Source organism: Amblyomma americanum, chromosome 4, assembly GCF_052857255.1.
Source record: "Amblyomma americanum isolate KBUSLIRL-KWMA chromosome 4, ASM5285725v1, whole genome shotgun sequence".
NCBI classification, from domain to species: Eukaryota; Metazoa; Arthropoda; class Arachnida; order Ixodida; family Ixodidae; genus Amblyomma; species Amblyomma americanum.
This window is the reverse complement of record NC_135500.1, coordinates 148,162,536-148,183,622: the sequence shown is the minus strand read 5'-3', so window position 1 is coordinate 148,183,622 and position 21,087 is coordinate 148,162,536. Positions and strand designations below refer to the sequence as shown.

Here is a 21,087-nt window from a genome sequence, read left to right as displayed (position 1 = left end):
AATAGGATTTTCAATCATCACCTTTAACCTTTCACAAAAAAAGTAAATCACGTTGAACAATGGTTGCTTAATTATACTACCCACTGCAAAGTGAACCAGCACATTGCGGTAGACCTTTGGTGCTTCATTAACTGAATTTAATTGCTATTGTGCACGACACGCCCACTTTCCATCACATTCGACAGGGGCGCCAAGCGGTGCTGATCACCCAACAACCACAACAAGAGATTTGTGCGGCCCGCGGACCGAAAAACCGCGCAAACGCTGTAAACACTGCGCTCAGGCGTAAAGTTCAGTTGGTTCAGCAGCGATCAAGGCAAGTCCTGTAAAATCAACCAAGAGCCCTTGCGAGACAGCCGAGGATTTCGTGCCGAGCCTGTGCCATGGCCCCTGCGCTGACTGCCGTCGCCCGTGCGCGTGCGAAAGTGCAAACCAGCGCGTCGTGACCGTCGCTGTGGAGAGCGTCCAGCAGCAGCAGGAGCATGTCCCATAGCGATTAGTCGTCGCCACCGAGACGGGCGCGTAGGAGACTGGATAGGAAACCGGTGATCTAAAATGGCGCTGTGCGATGTTCGCGGCGTGCTTTGATACGGGCACTTCTTGGGGGAGCTGATCAGTTCCCTGGGCGCCTCGGAGCGACTCATGTGCTGCTGCGATGGCTGAACCGAGGCGCATCAAGCTCGAGACGGCCCACCAAGCACCAGCCAAGCAGAAACGTGCCGAGGTGTGCCCGACGAGACGCTTCGAGCTCTCGCTAGTATCGTGTAGCCAGGAGGCCGACTCCTGCCCCGAGTTCTCCTACAGTGACCTGTTGAAATCCACACGGGTGAGGCTGAGCTTTTTCTCTCTTGCTCGCAGTGTGTCTCGGAACAAGACGTGGCCGGTTTGTGACCGGGGTTTTGTTTCTACTGTGATGTGCGCATTTGTACCACGCTGTCCCTTGGTGGGGCTTGGCAGCCCAATGTAAACGTCCAAGTGGGAAGGGTACGGGCGGACGAAACAATATGTCGCGCGGTGTGCGGGGGTGAGGACGTTACGTGAAGGCGCCTCGGAAATAGAACTGGGTTACGTTTGCCCAATTTCCCCGCTTGCGACTTTTGTTTGTGTGTGGGAACTCTCGTTTGCACGCGGGCGCTGTTCACGGGCGCCACCCATGATTTTGATTCGAGCGATTGAATTCTGGCTGGACGCGACCTTAACCAGTTCTCGGCTTGTCAAGGCTGTGGACATCGTGGCGTGATTTGCTGCAGGCCGCGAAAGGTTTAGTACTTGGCGGGCATTTTCTTTTTTTGCCGTCTTTATCGCCAGCCGCAGTGCGCTTACAGAATACATCCGGTACGCGTGCCGATTGCTTTTTTTGACATGAGGGTAAGCGGTACGCAGAAACCGGAGGCACTTATTAAGCTTTTGCAATTGTGCAAATCGTCCCGTTCTCGTGTACTCGTGTCAGTCAGCGATGACAGTTCAATGTGAGCGTCGTGTTCTCTCAAAGCAGAATGGCTGCCACGACCTGCCGTGACTTTTCGCTTGCATATAGTTGACTCTCTTTAAAAAAGTAGGTCGATGGAACTTTTTTGTTTTGTTACGTTGTTGAGGTGCTATATTCTACGATTACATTTTCTTTTCTCTTCTTTGTCTTGAGACAGTTTCGCTGTCATCGTTCTTGATTCGAAAGCATGCATGAAAGGTTTTGTAGGCCAACTGCTTGTGGGTGTAAGCATCATGTGCTCCCGATCATAGTTTGCGCTCGTTGATACCAGTTGGTTTGTGTAATGGTGTCGCACGCTTGATATTTTTTTTTTTTTTCACTTATCGTCAGTTTCTGCTCTAAGGTATCAAGTATTGCAGCCGCGCTTCTGCGATAGTGACGGTCACGTTTTTGTCCGACGAACGAGTATCGCCAGAAGCATTGAAACGGATAACATATTGTTTCCGCTTGCTTTTTATTTGTCCCTTTTCCTGTTTCCGCTTGCCCAAGAGCATTGATGTCGACTTTGAGCTTCAAGTGAAAACGGCGATAAGACTAAGCGTAGTTGTGGAGAAAACGTCTCGGATTTATTTTCTCCATTTGCCTTTACAGTACGTTTTCTAAACGAGTTCTAAAGCGCATTTAAATATTAAAGTAATGCGGGGCGCTTTCTAAAGACGCATTGTTAAGTGACGCCTGCGGCTGAGCGTTGCTGTAGCAGGAAAACTGTTGGCGCGTGTTATCAGTGATATAGTTAAGTGAGGTTAATATCTGCCTGGGATATGCTAGCTCAGCCCCCCCTCCCCCCGTTCCTACGCTGTTTTTGTTTTGTTTTTGGCTGCTTCCAGGACTTTTTCGGACCGTTAGCGCCGCGTAACGAAACAGCTGCTTTTCATGGGGTAACCGGAACTTTCTTGACACAGTGGTTGCTGTCATCAGATGAGACATTGCGACCGTCAGTAATCAACAGATGCGTCTGTAGTAAAGGTTGCGTTACACATTGTCGTATATTGTAGTGAAAGGTGTTGCGTAACAGTTCATTGATTTTGTTTGAATGGAAATCGGGGTGCGCCGTTTTTGGAGCTGTTCAACTTTTTTTTTTTTCTTGTGTTCTCGGATGTGTTGAATTCGTGCCTGTCTTCGTCGAAGCGCTATCGCCGTTAATTGGTTCCGACTTCTTTCCCGGCATTAGAGACGCTTTTGAGGCATGGAAATAAAGTGAGCCAACGTATGTGTGAGCGGTAATTTTTTTCAACTGTCGAGTGTTCACGTGAAGTGTCGCCTTGGATTAGTAATTTGCATGGTCATAGTCTTTATGCTCGTTTTAATGAGAACACTACAGTCTACTATCAAATCACTTTTTTACTGTCGCACTGATGCTGCATAAAAAAAAAATTCACTTACTGCTACCCAGTATCACAGTGCCTTGAATGACTTTAAGCCTTTTTTTGTTACTTTTTTATATGCAGAATTGACGTTTAGTACAAAGTAGTTTGTATTACAAAACATAAGCGATGAAACGTTGAAGTATTTGGTCAACGATATTTCAAAGTTTTGTTGTGCCTTCCGACTGTCTCTTAGGTGCGGGCTGGGCAATATTATTTTTAATTCTTTTTATGGCCCACTCTACTATATGTCTCTTAGAGACAAAAATTGGCAGTGGCTTAACTTGGCTAGCCCTGGAATTCAGCGAAAAGCAAGCACGCTTGCTAAGCGTCTGAGGCTCGTCCATAGCAGCTCCGCTACACACTCGCGACAACCGTTCTATACATGACCACGTGACTATGACGTGGTATCACATGGTCTTACGACACCCCCATCGGATGTTCTTAAGGTCAAATGTGAACCCAAAGGTCACCCGATGTCAGAGGTCAAGGGCTCGACACCCTAACTGTGCCGTATATGGTCATACACACACGGCTAACTTGGTTCGTCTGAAGGTCGTTCAAGGTCATTCTCCGGCCCACGCGAGGACTGCTTTACCTAGCGTAGTGAGACTTTTCGCTTCAATATAAACCGTGCGTGTACAGTTCTGGTTGCACACATTGCCGTAAGGCCTATGAAAGATTCTTTGTTGCTCCTACTTTGCGAATGAGAAAAAAATTAAAAAAAAACCACGTGTGCTTTTCGATGTCGGCGCACGTTAAGGACACCAGGAGCCCTCCACTACAGCAACCGAGCTTCGTGACTTTCATCAACCCAATATAAAATATCAAGTTTAATGAAACTAATTGCTGCATCCATTTCATAACATCCATTTCAGATGATAGTAAAAATGATTTTACACTGTTTGTGAAAAAAATGGGTGAAAAACATCTGGACTACGGAGTAGACAGGGCACCAAAAAGCACAAGGAATAATAGTCATACAGTTATCATACAGTTTACAAGTTTATGGCTTGAATTGAAACAATCCTGAGTTCTGATCTTGGGCAAAATTAAGGATCCTGAAACCTTAATGCATCTGGTGTCCTATTAATTGTACCCACAACAAAAAATTGTATTATTATGTACATAGGTGCACAACGGGATGTTTCTATTTATTATATATATATATATATATATATATATATATATATATATATATATATATATATATATATATATATATATATATATATATGGATCAGTGCACAGTATGCATAGTCCTAATTTTGCTATCTAAACAATGGGTCTTCCTATCTTGTTAGTGTGTTTACTGAGCATTTTTTTTTTCCACATGTACATTGTTATTGCTACTTTTCTCAGGTTTTTTATCAGCCTCTTATTCCATCCTTTTTGTGAACTGAAGAATCAAACTTAATTGGATTTACAAAGTAATTGTGTAAATGTTCATGTATCGTTTCACAATAAGAGAAAATTTGTTGACGTGTTTGGTAAATGTTGTTTCTATTGTAATAATGTGTGCTTTTAACTTGAGGTAGTCCTAATGAACAGCTTTGAGTGCTTTGTTTCATGCATTGGATCCTAAATCAACTGATAGATGCCTGCATTCTTTTTCAGCCTGCTGATGCTGACAAGGATGATCCATTCGGGGAAAATGACGAGGAGAACATACGAGAGATTGCACGAAAGTTTGAAGAAAAATATGTGAGTTGCTTTAAGTATGAAGGCCTGTGCTACCATATTGAAAATGAAAATTTGTCAGTCTATCTTTAGCTGAAAGTAGGGCTGACCAGCTCATTACACAAGAATGTGGCCATGCAGTGTTGTACCTTTAGTGGGAGCTTACAGGCAAACAGATTGTGGGTGAAAAACGAGTGCAGAAAAGTACATGGGAAAGCATATCACTCCAGTTAGCGGAAGGCGGTCTTGTACATGTTGCAGAAAAGAAGTAGACGATTACAATTGCATTGTTTTAAATATAACTGATTTTAGCAGTGATTTACAGATCGTAAAAAAGTAGCTGAGCAATTACAAAAACTAATCGATCATTAATAATGTTATTTTTCTTCCAACTTCTATTAGCATAAGGCAAATATGCACGTGACAACTTTTTTTGCAATTAAGAACTGCGTCACTCTGCCAATAGGTAGGTTGCAGGACAGCTGCCTGGCGTGTTGCTCGCTGTGCAATTGCTTTGCTCCATAGATAGGTAGGTGGACGGACAGACAGGCACTCACTCACTCATTCACTCTCACTCACTCACTAACCCACTCTCACACTCACTCATTAACCCACTCGCTCACTGGCTGACTCACACTCTCGCACTCACTCTCACATGCACTCACTCACTCTCTTTCACATACACTCACTCACTCACTCCACTCCACTCCACTCACTGGAGGCAGTACTCTTCTAATGGGCGGGCATCACTGGTGTTGCTGGCACCATCTGTGGAAGCTTCTTGTAATGAGACTTTTCAAAAAATGTGTTTTAACAAAAACTTTTTGCTATGACTTTCCAATTAAAAATAATAAACCCACTTATTATGTTGTTAGTAGAAACTATTAACTGTAACTGGAGGCTACATTTCGCTGTGTAGGAAGAGATTGTGTGCATTGGCTCTGTAGCTTTCACACCATTGCTAGGAAATGCTGTCATGGAGTGTAGAATTAGCTGTTGTGGCTTGCTTGGTATCTTCTGTGCAGCAATTCATGCATTGTTAGTTTTCATAAGCAGTTTTTTTTTTTAAATTTTCTTCTGATTTTTTAAAGAGCGTTAGCTCTTTCTACTTTGTTTGTCAATGGCACATCTGTCTGCAATGAAAGTCAAACTGACCAAAACAGTTACCACGTGGGTGCGTAGAGCCTCAATTGATACCTATACTTTCAATCCGTTATATATGTGCCAGTATAGCAGTCATCGAAGTAGGACCCCCCCCACCGGGACCACCATTTGCTTAAAATTTGGGGGCCACCCGGATGACGTGGAATATTCGTATCAAATGACTTTGCATGTTCCTGAGAATAAAATTACTAATTGAGATGAAACCCAAAATATGCGTCGGATTCGCACAGACGACCTTTCCGCCCCAAACCTGTGCATTCCGAGGACGGCCCTTGCAGCCGAACCATTTGTTGCAGGTGGTTCCGGATGGTGTCGAACGATTCGTCGCGGTGTGATGAACACGTTTATAAGACTTACGAACTGATATAATGAGGAAATAAACTGGATATAGCGAAAGTGGTTGTAAATCGCGGTAGTGCAAAATCCATGAGGTAGATGGCGCTGCTTGTGTCTGGGGTTTAAGGACAGTGAAGGGAAAGTAGATTTTAAGCGGGTAGAAGTAACCAAGCGAAGGTTATCTGACTGGGGGCTGAAATCAAGACGAGAGTAAAATTTCACAAGTCATGGCTAGGTGGCTTGAACCACCACCCGATTTAAAGGGTTCAGCCTTATACATCCATCCATCCAAGGGATGTTCCATCCAAACATCTGCAGATGTTTGGATTTGGTCTTCTTCACGTTTGCGAGCACACCGATGTAAACACTTGAAGCTCCCGTACCTAACGCTCTGAAGTCGAACACTGAGGCAGTGTTGGTGGATTTTTTTTTTCACATTTCTTTATGACCACACCAGCAGCAGCACTGGTGACTTGCTTGGTTTGCGCTCTGGAAGAAAGGGTGGCATTGTAACCCACAAAGATCTAAGCAAAGTGTCGCTCTTTGTTGTGGTTCATGCTGTAAGGGTCTGAAGCGCCAGCTCACTAAACATGTCATTCCATTGGGTTGTCACGGCAAGATGCGAACTGTGAAACAAAGGGCTAGTGAAACGCAGACTGCTTCAGTTTTTTATGTCCAGAAATCCTTGCACTCGCAGCTTCTCCGCAGCCTGACCGTTATCACTCTATCACAATGGACATTTCTTTATTAGCACCAGTGCTTGACACTAGTTCAGGCAGGTTCTCAAAGGTATACATTGGTTACAACTTTTTTTTTCGAAAAAAGTGACACGTTACTGGTAATTTATTTCTGAAAAATATAATTGTACTAGCAATAAAATTTCCTTTTACAAAAAGTAATCAACTGCTTGTAATCAACTGCGTGTTGTTAAAGATGTAAATATAACAGGTGCTTTTGAAGTTTTTGGTTGACTATCCGGCCAAATGATCAGCGCATATCAGTCAGTAAACATAAAGGAGTTTTGCCGCTTTTAATTTAAGTCAGCTTGATGAGGACAGATGAGTCTTGAACGAGGGTTTAGCACCATTTTTTTTTAAGTGAGATGTCATGCATTATGAGGGAGAATGCTGGCTTTGAGAGTTTATTGCATTCTATATTTAGCAACATCTGCCGGTGTTGTTCTTTTATTACAGGGATCAAAACCTGTGAAAAAGAGACGCAAGGGCAGAATTGCCTGGGAGGACTATGTTGATCGTGGAATGGGGTATGATGAGACGGACCCCTTTATTGATAATGGAGAGGCGGTGAGTATTTGTGGAAGGAAGTGATGCTGTTAACAATAACTTTCCCTGTGGGTAGTACATAGTCACTGCGCAAATTTAGGCAATGTGACTTTGGTGGAAAAATTTAATTTCTTTACGTCCAGTTTATATCCCGAACATATTGCTTGAGGTCCGATAAGTGCATTGTGAAATTCACACGCTTAGAATTAGGCTTAATATTATCTGTTTAGGGCTGCATGCACCAATGGTGATGTTTTTTCATCAATGTTGTGTTCCAGATACTTGTGACTGAGGCTATACATGTACTACATCTGTTTTGAAAAACCAGCTAGCTCAAGTGGCATAGAAATTTCAAGGCATGGATTACCAACATAATCCTGTTAAAAAGCAACTTCCAAACTGTGCTGTTGAGAGAGTAGCACATTAGGCAAATGTCAGTTACCAGTGACACTAGCCTGATCGAGTGCAATTCTGGCTGTATTTCGCTTTGTCATAAAAGAGAGCCATTAAGTATTTGTGGCACTGAGAGTTACTGAAATGAGAGGAACCTGATATACGTAGTGATTTTTGAAACTCTGCAAGATTGCAGATTTAACCGGTTCGTAATTAAAAGTAGTGTTTTCTAGGAGGCATTTCCCGAAGGAAATGCACATTTCCCTACAGAAATGGGAAATGTATGGGAAATGTGCATGGGCAGAACAAAGCAAGCATTCTGCACGCAGTCACTTGCAAGTGCATACTGCTGTAAGCACCAGTAATAATTTAGTGTTACTGCTTGTGAATGATGCCAGCTGTGACACAAGACGACGGTTGCTTCAAGTGGCGTTAGATTCGTTTGTGGGAAGGTGTGTGAAGCTGATTCTTTACAGAATGGATGTGGTAAAGCTTGAATTGTGTGTGAGACAAGCATTCTTGCAAGATTTTTTGTGTAATGTTTCTTCTGCTCGCTGCCCGTATAAGTGTAAATGGTGGGTTCCATCTTACACATCCGTGTAGCCGTTCTACAGTTGGCTAATAGGCTACTACGCCTGTTGTCTTCCGCACAGCTATGGTGTTGCCTTCATTATGATAACTACGTTTAGCATGAAGAAGCACAATTATTAGCTTACTTCTACTTCTGCCTGTTAATTAGAACATTTGTTATACATACATAGTTTGGCAGAGTTCATTGGATACCGTTTACCATTTAATATTTTTCATTCGGAGTTTGGTGGACGTTCGTCTTTTTAAGAGATGTGTTTTAGTGGGTTTTTGGAACCGTTAGCATTTAAAATAGTCTGTACTAATTTCCGAATTCTGTGGAGGTGTTGTTCCAAGTCACACTTGTGGTCAGATTGGTGGATCAGGTACAGTTTTGGCTAAAAGGTCAGTGGCAAGAGCTGAACAGCAGTAATAGTGTAAAACTGGGCAATGTTTATTCATAATATTAGAATGGGGAGAGCATTGTTGAAAAAAATGCTTACTGATTTTATGGGCTGTCTGGCTCTTAAATGTTCCTGGCTTGCTAGTGTTCTGTAAATCCATTCGTGGAACAGCACTGATACATACTGTACACACCTGCCCTGTAAGTGCTCGTGTATATTATATGTTACTGTGTGATAAGGCAGCGCATGCAAAAATACATCGTCATGGATTGGTTGCACGGTGGGGAGATTATCAGGATCACAAAGAAACATTCGGATTTAGAACTGGCATGCAATTCATTATCCAGATGGTAGATAGCTCGGTGACATCCTTTAGACATTTGTCCAGATGGGTGAATTCCTCGTGTTATCTTTAGTTCATTATGGCTGGGTCATTACTTATCTTTTCTGCAGTATGACGAGCTGGTCCCATCGACGCTGACAACAAAGCACGGTGGCTTCTACATCAACACGGGAGAGCTAGAGTTTCGGACACCATCCGGTTCGGACTCCGAAGACTTCCAGGGGGAGACCCGGCAACGACCGGTCAAGCGGGGTCCTCGAGAAGGAGGTGCACGGCGGGGCCCCAGGCCTCGTGGCCGCCCAAAGCTTCGCGATTCGCTTACGACAAGCAGTGCTATTGTCGAAGCCATCGAGTCTGTAGTTCGCGGAGGTGGTGCTGCCGTCGTCGATGAGGAGCCTGCCAGTGGCGGTGCCAGCAGTAGTAGCAGTGGTGGGGGGGGGAAGTGCAGGGGATGATCCGGTTGGGCCCGTCTCGAGCGATATCCACTGCCCACGCCTTCCCGACAACCTTCCGGTTGAGCTTGAGGCCGAGGTGCGACGCCTCAAGCATGCCGCGGCGCTGCGGTCTACCGAGGGCAAATGCAAGTTTTTCCGAGGCCACGTGAACCAGCTGCTGCTAAGTGTGGAACTGAGGGCACGTGAACTGGGGCCGGGACAGCGCCAGCTAGTGTTTGCCCACCTGGCATCTTTCCTACCATGCACCAAGGAGACGCTGCTCAAAAGAGCCAAGAAGCTGCGGCTCGACCAAGAAGACGGGAGGCTCGGGGAGCCCCTGCGGAGGCTGAAGGAAGCCCTGGACGCTGGGGAAGGCCTAGGCCACAGCCGCCTCCGCGAGGCTCTGTGTGATGTGGTGCGAATAAAACTGCGCTGCTACGAGCTGTCCAAGATCCGCACCCAGTCGGCAGAAGAGTACCTGCGCCGCTTTCTGGACACAGAGGTGTGCCCAATGTGGCCTGCGAGTAGTCCCGTGAGTGCCAAGGCCCTCTTCCGTGAGAGCCGGCAAGTCCACGGCCATCTCACGTGAGTGCTTTTTGCTCAGCTGGAGCAGGGCTGGTTCGATAGAGGGGAGACTCGTGCTTTCGCTTCTTTTTACTGCATTATTTTATTCTTGTTGCTGCTGTGTGTGAAATAAAAGTGTTTGTAGCAGCCTGCTGCAGGTAGTTTCTTTCCCTAACCTTATGTGGCGTGACACTCGCTGACAGTGTGGCCTTTCTGCTTGTAGCATAAATCAGCTACAAATGAAAATTAATGTTCTGTACAAACATATTGTAAATGATTGGTTTTCACTATGCCCACCCTATCTTTTCGAGCAAAAAATGAAAACAAAACAAAAAAAATGTTGTGGAAGGGGGAAATTTAAATGTCTGTAAGCTGCAGAGCGATGCTCAAGACGTGATCAGGAAAGCGCACTTGCAGTCTTGCTTATTAGTTGAACAAGGACTGCAAAGGGCACTAAAGTATGTAGAAATATGACGAGTAATAAAATGCCATGCGCTATTTTAAGAATATCGGAGTAGCATGACACATGTCTGTGCAGCATTGCAAGAGAAGTCTTGCAATGTTTCAGACAAATAGAAATAATTACCTTTAAAATCCACCTTGGAAGAGGCAAATGGCTACAGAGTAAAACTGTAGAAAAGATTCAGCTACATGTAGAACTAAAGTCATTCTTATTGAGAGCTGCTGGCCCAACACAAGCTTTTCTTCAGCTGTGTAGACTTAGAAAGCTGTTTATCTTGCCTTTGTAGCCATATTACAGCATGCAGGTTGATGTTAGTTGAAATAATTTCTTTGTTTGAAATTAGTTTTTCATGGCGGATTCTCCTGAGCACATTTAACTGAGACTAAGGCTGGTATGATAGAAGGAAGTCATCAGTTTGCTCACTAAAGTCAAATTTAAAACTGAAAGGGAAGTTGGAGTGGAGATGTTAGTAGGAATTGCTAGCATTCTGGTGGGAAAAAAAGAATGTATGCCTATTAAAAATGATGGCCAATGCAAAAACATACTTAGAATTGATGCGTTATGTGGGGACAAAAGCATAGAGTAGTGCCCTTATCCTTTCTGGCATCATTTGTCATTTCATCTTGAAAGAAATAATTTTCCATCTAAATAGTATTGAGTCAAGAAAGCCAATTTGTTAGTACCCCAATGGAGTAAACCAGTGGTTAATTTTTTACAAGCTTATAATTAACATCTATATTATTGAAATACTTGGATTAGTGAAATAATATCTTTGAAGTAATTTTCTTTTTGAAGATACACATGATGCTAGAAATTCAGTAAAGAAATTGATGTTAGTACTGGCGACAATATCTATGTACACGAAAATAGCGGAGGATGCACTACCACGTTCACTGCCTTGAGAAATATTGCCGTGTTGATTATGGAGCACCCTATTTGCATTACGAGGAGGCTAAAGTTGCCCAAAACAAAACAAAAATATTTCTAGGTAAGCACAAACTGAAAAAGAGTTCGCAATGTGCAATATACAAAGCACTTTAAAGGTGCAATAGATGGCTTGCACATGACTCGCATGCATCATGGCGGTGGACCACACACAGCTTTTGCACTGTGCATTGTGGTGTGAAGTTAGACACGTATAGGATTTCACTGTAATCCTGGTCCGCCAACAAGGCGGCTGCTATGGCATCGGTGCTAGCCGTCTTTTTTGCTCACCTAGTGGCATTAGTTCAGGATCTTTCTGCTTGTTGAATAGTCAAAATTAGTCTAGAATATCTGAAGGTGTTGGACGAAATACTCAATACCACAGTTTTCAGGAGTATATTGATTCATCTGGGGCCACTTTTCTAATCATCCATTTAAGAGTAGCCAGTCATCTTTTGAACTGTAGAAAAATTAGCGTAAAATTTTCTGACTAGAAGATTATAGGGTGTCAAATCAAGCTCGTAAGTTCGTAATATTGGTATTTCTGGAATTGTGGAAGGTTGTTCTACCGATGGATGCATTTTCCTTCATACTTGGAAAGCTTTCATAGTTATAGAAAAGTTTGGAAATTAGCTCTTATATGTGTGCCTTCATATCAGTAAGCTATTTTATACCAATTTTCTAATTAACAGGCATTGCAGGTGTCCATCGTTAGCCTATAGCCACATGTCAGTTTGTCTACATCTTGAACCTGCTGGGGGAGTGGGTATATATGGTGCAGAGAGCAACTTTTAAAAAAAATCCACTTAATATACTCATCTTGCATACGCTTCTGACTCACAACTTGAAGGAATGCTGAAGACAAATTGAAGCTGGGCATGTTCTTTAATATCCACGTCCAGCGTGTGACATACTTATATGTCGGAAATACGTGCTGTAGCTTCGGCCTCTTCCTGGAGCATCATTTTTATGTCATGTCTCGTGTTGCTCATTTGTCTTAGCTCATCGTTCATGGTGTTGAGCCACCTCCAGAGAGAGTTCAACTGAGCATGAGTCGCAGGGCCATTTGCGTGAAGACTGCCTGCTTCGTCTCCAGGAGTGGAGTCCTGTGCTCTTTGCATAGTCTTCCTCTAGCTCTTCTTTCGTATCCACCCAACTTCTAGGGTCCTTATAGGGTCCTTCTAGAGTCCTTATAGTGTCTGTCAGGCTTCCCTAGCAAATGTTCATGATGGCCTGCCAGTGACTACCCATAGACCGCTGATGCTTTACGGTTTCGATAGTTAACATGCACCTAGTGTCCTTCATTGCGCAACCTGCTGGTGTGATACCAGTTGCAGAATAAATGAGGGCACTGTGAGCTGCTGCGGAGTGAATTACCATTTTGGGTGGCCTGCTTCAATGTCGTCATAGTTTTTTTACGCTCCACAAACAGCTGCAATCCTTTTTGCCCACTTGCTTCTTGTAGTTTGAACCTTTGAAACCTAGTTGTGGGTGACTTCAAAGGTAATTTGGTAGCTTCCAGCCGATTGATTTTTGTTATGTGAAGGAAGCCGTAAATGGAATTCGGATTTGGGAAATAACAAAACCTGTCCTGGTGAGCTTTCAAAGTGTCCCAGCCTTGTTGTAATAAACTGCAAAGGATATGAAAAAGATAATTTATAGTAGGGAAGTTACAAAATCGCAGTAAAAGAAGAAGAAAATGAGAAGCAGCAGTAAGCCTGATGGGTTAGCTTAACGAGTACCAGTGGTGAAGGATTATGTTGGACACTCACCATATGGGTTAAAAGGATGGGATAAGTGTTGGCTACTGGGTACTTCTCCCCGACAGCTTCTGCTCAAAGCATGCAACAATATGTGGAAGAGCCTTGGTTCTAGTGCCTTACTTAACAGTCCAAAACATAAGATAAAGAATAATTTACTAAACATGGGAGACATCTTTTGTGGCATTAGTCTTTGTTCAATAATTGCTTCTTTGAAGTCCTGGTTTATCCGAGGCTCACTTGGCCCAAATGAGCGACTATTGGTACTAAGCAAATAAGTTTGGTTTCAGAGGTAGCAACAACATTTATGTATTTACGTCAGCAACCCAGTTATTCAGCACTTCTCAGATACAGTGCGAGGTAAACAATACTCAGGCAAACAATACTTGCTGGTTGTTTGCCAAAGTCTGGTTATGCTGTTTCTCTATCCATGCATTTTGAACCTTACACAGACTTGGCATTACAGGAGGGAGACTGGGATGACAGTCACCATACCTTAGATTGCCATATAATGTAGAACTGTGAACACTGCACTGTTGCATATAATTCAAGTTGTGTGGGCAGTGAGACAAATTCAGGCATGTGAGAGTAGTGCAGCAGAAAGTGTAATAAAACTTTACACTGGTGGTCCTGAACTCAAATTGCATGTATCCATATCACTGCAGAGGTGCTTCACGAGATACTTCCATTACTTTTGTATTCCAGGTCGAAGCCTCGGAAGCCCTCCCTTCTTCCTGGTGCAGCTTTGCGCAAGATGTCTAGCCACATCGACACTGGCAGAGAAAGCCCCAGTACACCACCGACGCCACTGACCATTTCCTCATCACCATCACCATCAGCTTCTACCGCTCCCACATCTTCCACACCGACGCCTACTCCCGTCTCCGCTGCACCTCCACCAGCTCCATCCTCCACACCCACGCCTGCGCCGACACCACCCATAGTGTCATCTCCAGCCCCCACGGCCACCTCTGTCCCAACTTCTGTCATTCTGCAGTCGCCCGGAAGGTCTCCCTCCTCGGATGTGAGGCCTCCTCACAGCAGTCCACCCAAGGCCTCCCTGGCCTCACAGATGCTTGATCGCATAATAACTGCCAGCCTGGGCAACTTCCCCAGTTCGGGAGGTGAGCCGAGTGCCCCAACAACCACTTCCCGCCACTTGGACGGTGGCTCCAAACTGGACGGAGCAAGCTGTCCACCCAAGGCCCAGCAGCAGCAGCTGCCGCGCACTCCGTCTTCGAGTGCTGCGCTGCGGTTGACCCCTTCGTACGGTTTCATGGAAGCCTTCAGGCGTACTCTGGAGCAAGGGGAGCCTCCCAGCAGCCGAGGGGGACCCCCTTACTACAAAGCAGACTTGCTGGAAGGCATGAAGGGCTTCCCTTATCCCGTCGGCTACTTGCCCAGGACGTCGGCAGCGGCCCCGCCCACAGAGCGGCCACGTCCACATCTCAGTGTTGCCCAACAACCACAGCCGCAGCACTGGCGCCAGAGGCCATCCTACCCGTCTCCCTCGGCCAGCAACTATCCACAGCCTCCGCGACCTTATTCCTTTCCGTCCCAAAGCCACGGGTCCAAGGGTGCCAGTCAGGGCCAGGGTCATGTTTCATGAGAAGTCGCCCAACAAGGATTCCTGCACATGGCATCAAATATGGAGAACAACCCTCACACCATCCTGTGGCAGCATATTAGGGCCTCTGGTTGGCCTGTCCTCTGTCTGATGAGAGGTTTGCAAGCTGTGATGGGACCTTCCAACATGCCTTCACAGTTCCTTAGAAACTCTTGCAAATGTTCCGCAAAAGACTGCATTCTGTGCTCTATAGAAGTGAAGTTTTCGCACATAGACGATGGTGAGGCACAGGCCTGCTTACTGCAAGACTGCGGACTGTTGTAAAGTCGTTTAACAGTTTTTAGAGTGGTTCTGCATTGTGAAAAATTCACAATCTTGGAAGACATCACACGAGTTCACAGTAAATAAAGCCTTCTTTTGCACTTGCTGTATTTGAAGAACAGTGCAAAACGATGATCAACATGATTATTTGACATGACAAGAACGAGGCACAGATGTTTTGTGCCATGCCTAGTGTCTTGCTGGGTCCTGCTTAGCGCTTGGCATTTCAGTGCATTCGCTTTTTTTATGATTGTGCAGAAGCTGACAAGAGCATGGTATGTTGTATAGAAATGTTCAAAATTTATCATATTTGATAGCGCCTTTTTGTTGCAAGAAAAAAATGTTGCAAGGTTTGTTTTATATAAGTTTAATTAATGTAAAATAAAACAAGGTACTGTGAACGAGGTGTCAATTGCTTCCCTGTGTGATTTGGACTCCATTGGTTTTCAAATGTGTTGTCTGCAGCAGTTCAAAATTGCTGGTTTGCGAGCGCAGCATTGGTCAGGTGCTGTAAAACGATATAAATAGAGCTATGCATTTGCTTGAACAAATAATTCGGTTCGGATGAGAACCTGCCTGCTGCTAAACGAGAGCACCAAAGATGTACAGTATTGTGCGTTTTTATTGTGAAGACTTTCAAAAGTTTCCCCGCCTCAACCGCTGGCTCATTTGCGATGAAACTGCACACAGAGCTGGCGTATTATGGTAACTTTTGTATCGTAGCAAGTTTGTCAATGGTACTTACTTAGTTGAGCCGTGCATGATGCGAAAACGTAATTGTCTACGTAGAGATCGGCGAACCAAGACGAGCAGACGTTTTTCGCTGAATGGCGGTAGTGGCGCCATCTGTTTTCGGCAGTGGAAAGCGTCAGGACAAGGCCGCCGAGGCGAGCGTTGCAAGAAGCGCGGGCCCTTTGAATATGCCGTTTCGTCTGCTTCAACTGAAGCGCTTTCAACATTTTCGGCTAATTTAGCGGAAAAAAAACTATCAGAACAACTGATTTAACGAGGCTTTACCTTTCAAAGAATATTGTTTGCAATGCTCGTCTCGGCTGTGGTGACGCTTTCCACTGCCAAAAACAGATGACGCCACTGCCGCTCTTGAGCGAAAAAACGTCGTCTGCGGGTTTTGGTTCACCGATCTCTACTTTGACGATTACGTTTTCGCATCATGCACGGCTCAACTCAGTAAGTACTGTTGTCAAACTTGCTACGATACAAAAGTTACCATAATACGCAAGCTCTGTGTGCAGTTTCACCGCAAATGAGCCAGCGGTTGAGGCGGGGAAATTTTTGAGTCTTCACGATAAAAACGCACAATACTGTACAAGTGTTTCGGTGGGTAGGTGATTGCCATTTCTGGCAGCTAGAAATTGTGGTAGTAACAGTGAATTGTTTAAGTATAACTGGCATTTGCCGACGCAGTTTGAGCTTGAAGGGTGCATGAAGCTAACAAAGAAATGAAAAAGAAACTTAAAATCAAAGTATGCGCGTTGGTCATGGAACCGAAAGCGAAACTAGCACTCGGAGGCTGGACGAAGTCGATCCAAGCATGCATCTTGGCCAGTTCCCGTCAGGTGGTGCCTGGATGAAATGCGCGGGTATCGCACGTGTTCGATTGTAACGCTGCGTCGATGTGTAGTGTTGGCATTCAACGCTTAAAAGTGTTTCGATTAGGTTTGCGGGGCATGGTGCACAGTTAAGCCACCTTTAGTCAGACATCCTGGTTCGCGCGCTAGTGTGGCCATGCTGTAAGGCATATGCATCCAGTCATCGGTAGCGGCTCACTACAGCGTTATGTTTACGCTACTGGGGAAGGCGATCTCCGCCTTTCTTGACAACTTTTGCAGCCCTGATGAGAACACAAAGTGCGTGCGAGATAACTGTGGTGCTGCTGCAGAAGAATCTACGTTCACAGAGTAAGTCCCGGAGTGGCTGTTAAACGCAGTCGGTCATGCTGTTCACGTTATTTTACTTGTGTTTTCCTCCGATTGGGGACGCTTGTCGTGCAATTCATTAGGGCTCCACCCTACAGTGGAAAGCAGCGAGGCTGATTTATCCAAGGCATTGGGGTTTAAAGACAGCAAAGGGAAAGTAGATTTTAAGCGGGTAGAAGTAACCAAGCGAAGGTTATCTGATTGGTGGCTAAAATCAAGACGAGTAAAATTTCATAAGTCATGGCTAGGTGGCTTGAGCCACCGCCCGATTTAAAGGGTTCAGCCGTATCCATCCATCCATGGTTTGGACGATAGTTTGCATTTTAGCTCTTTGTATGTTGGTGCGATGTCATGTTGAGAGAGCGCGGAGGGAGGGCGTAAGATTGATTGGTATTCTGTGTGAACGCTGACAGCGAACGTTCATTTCGCATGCACCAAAATATAAGAGAGAAGACAAAAAATCGTGCAAGAGAGAGCGAAGGCGTTTTGACAAACAACCGACGAAGAAATGTGGACTGAAGGAATGATAGAATGAATGAACTGCGATAATGAGCGTCCCGTTGACTTTTCGCCCGTGCGACGCGCGTCCCTTTCGTATGATGGAGAGAGGCAGAAACGCTTTCGAGCACAAACTTTTTTCCTTGGGTTCCTACAGTAGTACATGAATCTGGGAACCTGCATGGTAGACACGTCTTTTGGTGTGCGCAGTTTGTGAAACGGGGAAACCTGATGCTAGTTCAGAACATTTTCTATAAACCGACTACGATTTCTATAAACCAGGTTCACTGAGCGTGTATTTCGGCTGAAAATGAACGAGGCATGGCAGGGAATAAGTTACGGCCCTTGTTAGATGCCTCCCTAGGGAGGTCCAAAAACCGTGAAATGCCGGGACATAGGAGGCTATGACCGGGATAAAGTGGCGCCATTTTGAACCGTTTAAGTGTGTTGTCTGTCGTATTTCTGAGGCTGTCTTGTGCAGATCCTCATGCGGCTCGTGTATCTGGTATACATGCCCCAGTCGCACTGGTCTTTTAACAACTGGCCACAAAACATTGTGGTAACCGCTCACTAATCGCGTGTTCGTACCTTGGCCACTTCGGCTGCGTTATGACGTGTAGTTCGGCGGTCCTGAAAATGATAGCCTGCGCAGCGACGTCGCGATCATCTGTGAAAATAGCTTCAAATGAACTGCTCCCGCACTGTCAGTATTGACGTGAAGAGCGTCATATTTTTTAAATTTTTAATTGTTTTTTTGGGGGGAAAGGAAATGGCGCAGTATCTGTCTCATATATCGGCGGACACCTGAACCGCGCCGTAAGGGAAGGGATAAAGGAGGGAGTGAAAAAAGGGGAGAGGTGCCGTAGTGGAGGGCTCCGGAATAATTTCAACCACCTGGGGATCTTTAACGTGCACTGATATCGCACAGCACACGGGCGCCTTAGCGTTTTGCCTCCATAAAGACGCAGCCGCCGCGGTCGGGTTCGAGCACGGGAACTCCGGATCAGTAGCCGAGCGCTCTAACCACTGAGCCACCGCGGCGGATCGAACTGCGAACACGAGGTGCAAACTAGGGGGGCACGTTGTAGTGCCCACGTGGTGCGAAAATTCTCTTCGTTGACCCGCCGCGGTGGCTCAGTGGTTAGAGCGCTCGGCTGCGTTTTTATGGAGGAAAAACGCAGAGGCGCCCGTGTGCTGTGCGATGTCCGTGCACATTAAAGATCCCCAGGTGGTCGAAATTATTCCGGAGCCCTCCACTACGGCACATCATCATCCTTTCTTTCACTCCCTCATCCCTTCCTTTACGGCGTGGTTCAGGTGTCCAACGATATATGAGACAGATACTGCGCCATTTCCTTTCCTCAAAAACCAATTATTATTATTCATTTCACGTTTTCGAAGTTCGGCACCACGCGTTTCGAAGTTTTCCGCCGATTCAGATCATACGCGAGTGTTCGGCGACGTTCTCTCTTGGGAATTACTACAGCTGGACAGATGTAGAAATGATTTCATGTTTTTACAAAGCAGAACTTCCGATGATGTAACGTGGGCAAGCCATATCTATTCGCCGCGTCACAAGATTGGCGCGTTCATTCGCACACATGTTCTCGCATCTATCAGGCACCACTTAAAGTGCTGGCGTCCTTACCGTCATTTACAGCTGGCGTTGACAAAAGGAGAGGAAAGGGAAGAAGGCGGTTGTTTTTGCTCGAGAATCCACCCGTACTTGGTGGCCTGCGACGTGTTGTGCTCGCGTCGACCTCTTGTGTTTAATGCGCGTTTGAGTGTGCGAGATGGCCTGTTGCTGACGCCCGGAAGCTTCGATCCGAGCACACGAGGAGAACGGCTGCTGTCGGGCATGTCTGTCTTGATCTCGTCGACTGGTGCTGCTTCAGGTGCTTCGGCTAATGGACAGGGCAACCCGAAGCGTCGTAATCGAAAGAGCAAGACGAAACGTCGACGCGCCAGGTACAGTGACAAGACCGCATCATTTTCCACGTCGTTGAATTTGGCCGGTTTAGGACTGCAGCTACTCTATCGCGCACGAGAAATCACGCTTTTTTTAGTTTCCTACCTGTGCACATTGCTGACGGTTACGGAATCGCTTTGTTCTTACCGCGCTCCAGATATGAGTACTGATGGCGGGAATTAGTCCTCAGGGAGTGTGATGAGTTATCCAGTGTGGGCCAGCATCGAGGGCTGCGTCCCACACCCTGCGTCTTTCATTCGTGTCGGGAACGCGAGCGGCGTCCCACTCATAGTGGAGTACCCCGATCACAGCGTCCCTTCGAGGCAGTTGTGAAACGAACTTGCCGCTCAGCGTCTGTTTCGCAGGCCGCCTTGTTCGTCACTGCATTAGTGCTGTCTGGTCCGTTTACGCGTAGTTTCAAAGGCGATGGCTGTGTGACGGGGCTTTCCCCAAAGTGGATGGTGCCGGCGTCGTGTGTGTTGTATACCTGTAAACTTCTTCGTTCGCCAAATGGCCAATTACATCGTTGACTAGGTGTACATCAGGTACTTACGAGCCAAGGTGAGAATGTGCAATCTGTGGTCCATGGTGCAATAGGTCTGGGAGCGAGTACCCTCATATGGATGGGGTGTGAGGCACTGCTGATCGTGCCTACACCACTATGGCAGGTCGACTGCTCTGCTGAAGCAGTGAGGATAAGACTGCATTTTTGGTTGGATTAAGCATGGTGAACTACTTAGGCAAGTGTTATTAAGGCGAAAGCCTCTAATAATGGCTCACACTTGCGGCCATGACCGTGTCCGGTCGCAGGTCATGTCCAGTCTCAAGTCATGTCACACCGATGACTCGATAAGAAAAGAAAAATCCTTGTGCACGGCGGGATTCGAACCATCATCCTTCCGTTCCTCAGCCGAGCGTGGTAATGATTACAGTCGACGACCGATTTTTCCGACCCTCTAGGAACCGCGAAAACGACCGAAAAATCAGGCGGTCTGGAAAATCAAATTTCACCGAAAAAATCACGAACTTATTGCTATTATGCTGGAGGAGTAGGTCAGTTGTGTTGCACACATTCTAAAGCTCCTAATGACTAAATTTCGCCGCAGAACACGTGTTCAGACGACGGGCGGCGACCGCTTTCATGAGCTCGGCCTGGCTATGCTGCCCTCGGCATGTCGCCGATGAACGCACGGGTTGGGACAAAGTCTAAACGGGGAAGCGAACACGCCGCTGCGGGAGTTGCATTGTGCCCGCAGTACTATGGGCCCAGAACGGGAACGCGAAGATGGCGAAACAGAAAACGGCCGAGGCAAGCGCTCTGTCGGCGTCAGCTCCGTCATTAGGCCTAGCGACTAGAGCCAAAATCGGCATCGTATTCGGCAACAGGCACTCTGCGGTGGCTTGCGTATAATGAGGGGCGTCTTGCTTGCCATCGAAACGCCAGTTATCTGCGGTTTTACGATAGAAAAGTCAGGGTTACGGTGCGTTTTGCCGCGGGTCGCTGACCTCGCTTTAAAATGACCACCATTTCCTACCGCGCTCGCCGTCTCCGTGAAGCCGTATGCCTCCCACGCGCTTCGCTGCTACCTCTTTTCGTATTCGAAATGAATGGGAGGCTCGGACGCTT

At 46.0% G+C, this 21,087-nt stretch overlaps 2 protein-coding genes across 3 annotated transcripts in view; both read left to right on the top strand.

Moving 5' to 3' along the window:
* Positions 1 to 219: 219 nt before the first annotated feature.
* LOC144128508 (ubinuclein-2-like) lies at positions 220 to 14,913 on the top strand. Its single transcript, XM_077661949.1, is given in 6 exon segments — positions 220 to 826; positions 4,471 to 4,557; positions 7,227 to 7,337; positions 9,134 to 9,454; positions 9,456 to 10,042; positions 13,874 to 14,913. Coding segments are annotated over 6 exon segments (2,181 nt in total). The 5' UTR covers positions 220 to 655; the 3' UTR covers positions 14,778 to 14,913.
* A 1,708-nt stretch (positions 14,914 to 16,621) lies between these two features.
* LOC144128507 (RNA helicase Mov10l1-like) overlaps positions 16,622 to 21,087 on the top strand; it is a 60,647-nt gene continuing 56,181 nt past the window's right edge. Inside the window, exon 1 of one of the 2 annotated variants that reach the window (XM_077661947.1) lies at positions 16,622 to 16,975. In XM_077661947.1, the coding sequence (XP_077518073.1) occupies positions 16,854 to 16,975 (122 nt within the window). In that variant the 5' untranslated portion in view covers positions 16,622 to 16,853. Of the gene's footprint in view, positions 16,976 to 19,022; positions 19,460 to 21,087 lie in introns of those variants that run through there. The other variant, XM_077661948.1, reaches the window with a different exon arrangement.